We start from the raw sequence: 10,122 nt of genomic DNA on the forward strand, positions 1-10,122 counted from the left end.
AATTCTGACTTATTTACCAGGTCAGCCTACTGCTCCTCTCAAACATACAAACATACAAACATAAATTGCCTTGTCACTTTTTTTTTCCAGAGTACAGAAAAAAAAAAGCCGGTTTTCTCCTTACCAGGAGACAGGAAGCATTTCCTGGAGATTAATCACTGTTTTGATTTCCAAAATTGAGAAGGTTGAGAGAAATTAGTAAAGTCGGTTGTATCATCTTACTTTGGATGTGGAATTTTTGGAAATGGTCCTGCCTCCAGTTCAGATGAAAGCAATCATGAGTCAAGCAGCGGGTGATCTGAACATTGTCACCCTATAAAAGTTGGGCTCTAGAGGGTGGACTTAGAAGGTTGGCAGAGAGCAAGGCATTAAGACAACGCAGAGCTGAATGAATTCAGTGGCAATGAGGAATCTTCCTATTGCCCTGCTGCTGTGTGTGGCAGTGTGCTCAGCCCACCCCTTGGACAGAGGAGCAAAGGACAAGGATGACAGCCTGGACCTTGTTCAGGTAATGACCCCAAACAGCCCTCACATTCACAGGCAGGGTTGGCGGGGAAAGCCAACTCTGCTTTCCATTTGTAAGACTCACCTAGAGTGGTTTAAGTGTACCGTGTAGGAATAGTTCAAGGCAGGGCTATAAAGTACTGGATGTTTTCCTATGATCACAAACACCCTAGCAGCAGCCGCACTGGCGCTTGAGGTACTTGAATAGCAAGTGGAGAAAATAAGATGTATCTTGACTAGGAACCTCTTTAATGCACTGTTAGCCTACTTCGATATTTATATTGGTAATGTCATGTTTAGACACAAGGATTTGTCCAGTTTTTTTTCTTAATCCAGGTTCTGTGGGAGGCATAAAGTGAAAAACTGAGGGAATTGAAAGATGTTCCTGAAATACACCATTATGCCCAAAGAAATGTTTTTTTTCTCCTTTCACATCACTAGGTATTCTCAATTTTCCACTTTTTATGGCTTTGATAGTAAACTAAGCTGCAGACATACAAAGATAAAACAAAAGAGAAAGGGAGTCTGTAACTGAAGAGTTAAACAGAATGTGACACTTATTTTAATTTCAGCAAGTTAGACAAATACCTGAAATTAACCGAGCAACTGCAATTTACTATAAAAGGCTACAAAAATCACAAGAATGACCTAAAAACTATACTTATTACTTCATTAGCAATACCTAGAAAACTATTACAACCTTCCAAAAGATGTGAAACAGTTTTTTAGAAGAAAGGACAGTAGTCCTGTTGTTAAAAAAATCCAAGAAATGCAGACGTTCCTTGGGCTGGAGGTGACAGGGAAACTGGACACCGACACTTTGGAAATGATGCGCAAGCCCAGGTGTGGGGTTCCAGATGTCGGTTACTTCAGCATCTTTCCCGGCATGCCGAAGTGGAGGAAATCTCAACTCACTTACAGGTAATGGGGCCAAAGAGGCTTTCGCATAGTACCAAGATTTCATAAATTACTATCAGAAGAGAAAATTGTTTCTTCTTCAATTTTTCTCTTAAAGGATTGTAGGTTATACACTGGATCTGCCAAAAGATGCTGTTGATTCTGCTATTGAGAAAGCTCTGAAAGTCTGGGAGGAGGTGACTCCACTTACATTCTCCCGGATTTACGAAGGAGAGGCTGACATTATGATCACCTTTGCGGTTAGAGGTAAAAAATACTGCAACAATAACAACACAAAGCATGAAACGCGTCCATCTATCTGGTGGTGTTTTATTAGAAAAGGTTCCAAAGAGATCTTATTACCTACCTCTTTCAAGTGAAACATTTTCTCTCTTAGAACATGGAGACTTTTTCCCTTTTGATGGACCTGGGAAAGTTTTGGCTCATGCCTATGCACCTGGGCCAGGGATTTATGGAGATGCTCATTTTGATGATGATGAACAATGGACAGAAGACACATTAGGTGAGTCACACATCTCTCAGAAGGATTTTGGTGTTTGTTGTTTTTATATTTGGGAAAGTCTTAACAAAGATTAGTCAAGAAATGGGGTGTTCTGGATTTCCCCATGGGTCAAGGATCAGCAGCATATATGTTTGTTTTAGTCATTATTGAAAATGTTTTCAGTTGTCTAAAGCTTATTCTCTGTCTTAATAAACTCAATGTAGGAAGCATCATTAAGTATTTCTCTGATGAGTTTAGTTCTAGAAATCTTAGGACCATAATTAGGAATGATCTTTCATTATATCAAATTGCAGATATCCATGGGATAGAGTCTTGCCTTAAGTCTACACGCTCTGCCCTGGATATTGTTTTTACCCAACTAGGGGAAATTTCTCCCAATTACTTCTTTACTCTTCAAAACAGAAATGAGAATTAATTTCAGATATTTATGTTCCTCCTTAGGTTTTTCTGGTAAAATCAACATTTTACTAAGTTAAATTTTTTATGGACTTGTTCTGAAGGAAAGGACTAAACCCCAGACACAATGTCCAGACATTTTTAGGCAGAAGAATATTTCTCAGTTCATAACTGTATCTTTTGAGGAATGTCTTCCAAAGTTTTCAAATAACTGGCTGAAACAAATGATGCTACTTCTGAAACTGAATCGGGATTTATAACCAAAATGCAAACAGAATCTCTGTAGACAGTACACACACGAGGTTTTTAGGTTTTAGGGCTGGATAAAAATCTTTGGATTGACTGAATTAACATATTCCAGGAAAAGTCTCAAATGAGAACTTTACTAGGATCATAAGCTACACTGATATCACTTATAAATTAAAATTGACTTACATGGTATGTCAAATATAATTACCGAATGACTTCCAATTTCAGCGCTTTGTTTTTTTCCTTTTAATAATTGAAGGAAAAAAGTCCAAATACAGCTAGTATTTGTGCAGCAAAAATCTCCTTAGTGACACGTTTTAATCCAATCTCACAAATCCTATGATATTATTAATATTTCAGACCCAATATGTACTTAAGAATAATCATGAGGCTAAAGGGTTATGCAGGCAATAGTCCAATGTAAAAACAACAGGAGTATGATTAAGAATTTCATAATTGAAATGAATAAACTGTGATTCATTTAACTGATACTGTTACCAGCAAATGTTAATACACTGAAATGAGTTTAGCTTTTCACTGACCAATGAAGAGAAATGTTTACTAATGTGCTAAACAAGTGGGTTCATTCTACTCGAGTACAGGAAAAGGGACCTTGTTTTCATAGGTTAAGAAGCCAGAAGTTAATAGGCTCCTGAGGCTGGAGAAGGGAGGGAGTGGATATGGCTAGACACTGTCTCAAAGATGGATTTCAAGAATAAGTCTTGAAAAATGCTAGTTCTTCATTAAGTGATGGATTAAGTTAATTGATCAATTAACCAAAAAACGAGGCAAAAAAGCCCTATTTGGTCTTGTGAAGTAAACAAATACAATACACAGTTGACCTGTGCAATGTACATATATTTAAGGAATAAGTAACTAGCATTTATGGTTTCTTTAAACAGGGACCAATTTATTCCTCGTTGCTGCCCATGAACTTGGCCATTCCTTGGGTCTCTTTCACTCCTCTGACCCTGAAGCTTTGATGTACCCAGTCTACAACAAATTCACAGACCTGACACAGTTCCACCTTTCTCAAGATGATGTGAATGGCATTCAGTCCCTGTATGGTGAGTGATGCTGGAAAAATGAGGCATTGTAGCCCTGCAGGGCTGGTCTTAGAGAATATTTAAAATGCTGCATAAAGCATTTGCAGTTCAACTCAAAGCAGTTTGAGAATGTTTGGAAAGCATATAAATTGACAGAAGCATCACATTTCTCCTAATGTTTGCGTCTGCACATCTGTCCTCTTTAGGATCTCCCCCTGATTCCCATGATAACCCGGAAGTACCCACGGAATCTGGGACTCCAGGATCTGCGACACCAGCCATGTGTGATCCTGCTCTGTCTTTCGATGCAATCAGCACTCTGAGGGGGGAAATCCTGTTTTTTAAAGACAGGTCAGACCAGATTATATTGTCCTATCTTTTCTTTTGATATGCAAGGCTTAGAAAGGAAAATGAATAGAAGTGTGACAGAGATTTTTTAACATTTAAAGCAAACATGCTTTCTCTGAACTTGAAATCATTCAAATCTGGCCCTCCATTTTTCACATTTTCCTAAAAACGCCAAGTTCATTTTCAAAGACTTAAGATGATTTGATTCTTGTCTTCTAATTGTTGTTCCTAAATGTCAGAAGCCATGGTTGCTTTTCAAAAGGCACAAGTAGAACTTGAGAATCAATTTTATCTTTACCTCCTCTAAAAAATGCCACCAGGATAGTTGTACATTTAATCAATTTATTCACTGCTAGATTAATATGCATGTGATAAAACATTCAATACGAAGAAAGTTAAAAGCAAGTCTCCTTCACATGACTAACACTTGATTTCTCAGTTCTCCTCAAATTCATCCCCAGTCAAGGATTTTTGTATGTGCTTCCAGGATTGTCATGTGCATATATAACAACATACTTACATAGTATATATACATGCAGACACATTTGCCTACCTTTTTGAAAATATATGTGATGGCATAACATATACACAGTATTGCATGAATTGTAGGGTTTTTTGCACTGCATTGTAAGATAACTTTCCTGTCATAAAAGATGTTACTCTGGAATCTTATGGCAGGAAGTCCAGTGCAGGAAGTCTGAAGGTAAAGGAAAGATACTTTCCCAGTGGTGATATACTTGATTTCTGCTGTCATGGAGCCTAGAGGATGAGGGAATGGGGCAATGAGTGAGGCAGGACAATGAGAAAATATGCCGGAAAAAAGTGAAAACATTTCACTAAAGGTGAAAGATCGCTTTCAATTTCATTTATTTTCATATGTATTTCAGACATTTTTGGCGCAAAACCCTCAGGACACCTGAAACTGGATTTTATTTGATCTCTTCATTTTGGCCAACTCTTCCTTCAGGAGTGGATGCTGCATATGAAGTTATTAGCAAGGATACTGTTTTCATTTTTAAAGGTAATTATTATATAATTTCCTTAATTTGTTGACATAAACCCGTTACCTGGAAAATTCTCTACCATGGCATATTTTGTCTACAATGTTACTCTGTAATGAAGAAATAACCAGGACTGTTATTATTTTATTTATATTTTACAGATGATAAAAATGAACACAGGAATATAAATTGCTCAGAGTTGTAAATTCCCTTATTTGGTTTGTGTTCATTCATTCAATCTGCAAATTTTTGTTAAATGTTTGCCTTGAGATAGTGATTAAATCTAAAATCTTGACTTCCCTTATACTATGAAAATCAAAGGTGCTAAAAAGTATTTCTAAAACCAAAAGACTTAACTGTTATAAATTTAATGTGACTCTGAATTATTTATTTTAACAGGAAATCAGTTCTGGGCCATCAGAGGAAATGAGGTACAAGCAGGGTACCCAAGAAATATCCAAACCCTGGGTTTTCCTCCAACAGTAAGGAAAATAGATGCAGCCACTTCTGATAAGGAAAAGAAGAAAACATACTTCTTTGTCGAGGACAAATACTGGAAGTAAGATGCGTTTGGGATGACTTTGAGCCTAATTAGAGAAATTAATTTCTTGCTCTAAGGAAATCCCCTACCTCACTCTTAGCCCTGCTTGCTTCTCAGTAGGAAGAACTGGGCTTTAGACAGCTGTGGGGAAGGGTTTACTCTCAAATGCAGCAGTGCCCAAAATTAGATGCTCCTTAAGTGTTCCTGCTTTGAGTGCCACGTGTAACAGGCTGGAGCTTCCCATGCTGTTGTCCCCCCTGCCCGGACTGCCATCTTCTCTCCCCAACCTGCCCAAACCCCACCCAACCTTCAAGTCCTGATTCGAGGCTCACCACCTCCAGAAAGCTCTCCGTGCTGGACTCCAAACCCAACTGCATTTTTCTTTTTTGAAAGAAGCCCTGAGAATCCAGGCCACAATGTAGCATTCTTTCCTCTTTCCTGCTATCTCCTAGGTCTTCTCATTCTCCCATTGGGCACCTGTCCTCTCTTCCCAACCTTATGATTTTCAAGGGCTTCCCCACTCATTACCTCAGCTTATTTAAGATGATGAGCAACAGCAGGATGGTTTTATGGTTAGAACCCAGAACTCACTGAGAAGCTGATTCTTGGGCCATCTGCCTGGATTCTGAGTCATCTGGGCAGACTGACCGAGGTCCAGCAGTAAGTCCCAAATGCATATCCTGTGCTTTGTTTCCCATCCCAACCCCATTTCCTGGGTGGCCGCCATAGGAGATCCAGGTGTGCAGGGTTGGGAAAGCATGTGTGAGCCAAGTATGGGAGAGAACTTGAAATCTGTATTTGAGATGAATGATTGAATTTATTACAAGCATTTGTTCACACCTTCATATCTCTGTGATAGAAAGATGATTAAGGCTCTTTCTGTCCAGCCTTAAGAAATATAACAAACAGCGTCTGCTAGATCAGGATGTTGCCTCTGTTCCTGGTGAAGATACAGTGGTGAGAGCTAAGTTTACAGTACTATTAAAGTCGCATATTTCTGTGGTGCTCAACATGTTTGACATGTATCTGCAGCACTTGGAAAGTTTACTAGAACTCCACATTAAGCCCAACATGATTTATGCATTTTGGTAACATGGCCTCTGTACAATGCTGAGTTTTGTTTCTTTAACTTGGTGCAGATTTGATGAAAAGAGATGGTCCATGGAGCCAGGCTTTCCCAAGGAAACAGCAGACGACTTCCCAGGGATTGACACAAAGGTTGATGCCGTTTTTGAAACATTCGGTAAGAAGATACTTATCCTGTCAGCAGTGGGGCACATCGAAGCATTCTATGGTATCACAGGGAAGAGAAGAACTGAAATAATTTTTAATAACAAAATTATTTTAGCCCATTCCCTCCTCTCACCCCCTGCTGAAATTTCAACTTAATTTTATACCAATTATCTGACCACTTCATACAATAAGTGGTGTTGAATCATGAAGTTAATTAAGTTATCTATATTTTGTTTTATACATGCAGATAAAACCAAAATGCTCATATCACTTCCTTACATCCAGAGCTATTACCTCTCAGATTGCCGTGTCAGTACAAAAACCCGCACAGGCGGTGGGGCCCCATTTAATACTGGCTGTCAGGCTTTCTCCTCCACTCCAACCTATTGTGACTCCTAATTTCCAGGCAGATTTTCTCTGTCTTTCCCAAGTAGTTATCCCCAGTGTCACTCAGTTGCAAATATTTATCTTTCCATGGGCCCAAAGTTAAAAAAAAAAGTTGTTTTTTTCCCCTACTCAAGGAGAGATGGGTAGAGGCTGATTTTTATTGAAAGATAAACTGAGCACCACAGTGGCTAGGCCAGGAAGGATCTGTGGTGTCCTGAAAGAGTCGCTGTGCTTCTCTGAGGCCAGACATGCCTCTCAGGCTGCAATGTGAGGAAGGGGAAGTAGGAGTGTGGAAGGGGAAGTAGGAAGGAAAGAAAGAGATCACAGTTGCCAAAGAAGCAGAGAATTTCATCTGACTGGAAGCAAAACAACCTAGTAACTCAGAGTCTGGCTTTGCTATCAGACACAGCAGGCATGGAGCACTGCTTCCAACCCTTTTCTCACTGAGTGACCTTGGACAAGCATCAGAATTGGTCTGAACCTCAACTTGCTCATCTGTAAAATGGAATTAGAAATACTTAATCATAGGACTGTTGCAGAAATAAATGGGGGAAAAAATCATGTAAAACCCTTAGCATGGTCCCTAGTACATGGTAAAGCTTTATGAACACTTTCTAGATATGTTTTACTATTGGTCTGAGTTTTGTTGCCAAATTTATTTATTTGAAACAATACCTATTTCCCTTGTCTGTATTTGCAGGTTTTTTCTATTTCTTCAGTGGATCTTCACAGTTGGAGTTTGATCCAAATGCAAAGAAAGTGACACATGTCTTGAAGAGTAACAGCTGGTTTAATTGTTAGAAGAGATGCTTGCTTACATGGCAAAACCTGGGCATTTTAAATGAAGCTGATAATTCTTCACCTAAGACTTCTGGAATTGAAATGGTTCATTTTCTCCTGCATATGCATGACTGAGAACACACGTGTGCCCTATATGTCTTGCCAGTTAGCTGCACGTTTCATAGGTATTTAAACGCGCTACTGAGCTTGCCCTTTGGTCACATGGAGTAACTTTCTACAGGAGAAGGGGGAAGTCCTCAGGTGCAATAGACAAGTGACTGTACATAGATGATTTGTTTCTTATTTAATAAAGAGGAGTTACCAGTTATTTTTTGTTTGCTTCTTTCAAGAACAAGTTGTTCTCACAATCTCAGGCACATTGTGGACCAAGCAAAAGACAATTTGAAATCCTCAGCCAGTGGTGTTAGGATTAGGGTCTCCATGGCTGGGGCCTCACAATTATCTCATCTAGAATCAAACACAATCTACCACTTGCCCTTCCCAGGTGCTCAACAAACAGAATTCTTAATTCTACCACCCAGACATTATATGTGTTTCTGACCCACCCTAGGAGAAAGGAAAGTTGTCACCATGTAGGGCAGGCTCTGGAAAAATAGTGAAGCAGAATTATAGCAAATCATCTGAGGAAATCAAACCTGTTCCTCATCTTTTCCTTTTACTTATGTATTCCCTCAGTGGAGCCCCTTGGCCTGCCCTAGCAAACAAATTTGATCATATCCACCTATTCACACATGGAAATATCCTCTTGTACTCATTTCCTATCTGTCCATGCTACAAGTCCATGGGCAAATGCTATCCTAAAACAGATTTATTGTCCCTAAGTCATGTGTGTACCACAATATCTGCTACACAGAAAGAGTTTATCACACTTTAACTTACTCATTCACTTGAGAATAATTTATTAATCATATTCCATGTGCCAGGCATTTACTGGGTTGTAGGCATAAGAGCCTGAGAAAATGGACACTCTCTTGCCCTCACTGAGATTATAATCCAGCAAGAAAGAATGCACATATGCAGATAACAACAAACATGTACATGTCATTGTAAATTTAAGAAGACCTACAGGAAAAAATAGAAGAGTTTGATAGAATAACAGGAGGATCTATTTTTAATTAGGTGACTTTGGGAGACCAACTAAAGGAGTTACACTGGAGAGACAAGAATAGAATATACATATTATGTATTATATATAATACACACATATCTATGATGGACAACAGGACTCTATGATACGGAATTAGTGGCTAGAGTAATTCCTAGATGGCGTCCTTGAGCTTAAGGACAAATATCACAAATGGTGACAGCATTTACTGAGATGAGGGAGGCCTGGGAAGAAGCAGTTTTGTGAGGAAATGGTAAATTAGGAAGAACTGCTTAGTTTTGCCAATTTTTGAAATATCTGTGAGCTATCCACATAGGTCATGAGGTAAATGAGTCAGTAACTCAGAAGACAGAGTAGCTAAGTGGCAATGGATGTTAACTAAACTATTGTGGTACTCATTTTTCAATATGCACATATATCAAATTATCAGGTTCTACAGCTAAAATTAATACAATTTTGTATGTCAATTATATCTCAATTTTTAAAAAAGAGAAAAGATGTAAATATGTGGAATTTTTCAGCATTTAGATTATTCTTAAAACCATTAATATGAGAGAGACCATAGAGGAAAAGTTAAAATGGAACTATAACAAAGAGCAATACCTTGCCAGGAATTTCTTTACTTTGAAAATTACCTAAATTTATTTGGCTTACTTTTTTAGATAAGTACTCTATAGCCATAACAATAAATTCAAAAGGTTAAAAAAAATGCAATGAAAAATTTCCTCTCCTGTTATCACCATCTAGTTCCTTTTCTCAGAATCAACCAAATAGATTCTTATAGATTTTTTAGAGCTATTTTATATATACACAAAAATTAATATCATTTTTTCTGAGAGGGCATCTCTCATATTTATTGATCAAATGGTTGTTAACAACAATAAAATTCTGTATAGGGGGGTCAATGCTCAATGCACAATCATTAATCCATCTCAAGCCTAGTTCTCATCAGTCTCCAATCTTCTGAAGCATAACGAGCAAGTTCTTACATAGTGAACGAATGCTTACATAGTGAATAAGTTCTTACATGGTGAACAGTACAAGGGTAGTCATCACAGAAACTTTCGGTTCTGATCACGCATTATGAACTA

At 38.3% G+C, this 10,122-nt stretch overlaps 1 protein-coding gene across 1 annotated transcript; it reads left to right on the forward strand.

Moving 5' to 3' along the window:
* The first annotated feature begins 335 nt into the window (after window positions 1-335).
* On the forward strand, window positions 336-8,233 carry LOC108385898 (stromelysin-1). Its single transcript, XM_073239372.1, has 10 exons — window positions 336-508; window positions 1,181-1,425; window positions 1,520-1,668; window positions 1,799-1,924; window positions 3,472-3,636; window positions 3,822-3,966; window positions 4,851-4,984; window positions 5,364-5,523; window positions 6,645-6,748; window positions 7,826-8,233. Exons 1-10 carry the CDS (start codon window positions 389-391, stop codon window positions 7,924-7,926), a joined length of 1,449 nt encoding a protein of 482 aa, XP_073095473.1. The 5' UTR covers window positions 336-388; the 3' UTR covers window positions 7,927-8,233.
* Window positions 8,234-10,122: the final 1,889 nt, after the last annotated feature.

Source organism: Manis javanica, chromosome 6, assembly GCF_040802235.1.
Source record: "Manis javanica isolate MJ-LG chromosome 6, MJ_LKY, whole genome shotgun sequence".
NCBI classification, from domain to species: Eukaryota; Metazoa; Chordata; class Mammalia; order Pholidota; family Manidae; genus Manis; species Manis javanica.

What these genes read in the sequence shown, in the direction of transcription:
- LOC108385898 (XM_073239372.1), top strand. Translation starts at nt 389, where the DNA reads ATGAATTCAGTGGCAATGAGGAATCTTCCTATTGCCCTGCTGCTGTGT. An exon ending in AAATCTCAACTCACTTACAG is followed by an intron (nt 1,426 to 1,519) that starts GTAATGGGGCCA and finishes TTTCTCTTAAAG; the next exon opens with GATTGTAGGTTATACACTGG. An exon ending in ATGGACAGAAGACACATTAG is followed by an intron (nt 1,925 to 3,471) that starts GTGAGTCACACA and finishes TTCTTTAAACAG; the next exon opens with GGACCAATTTATTCCTCGTT.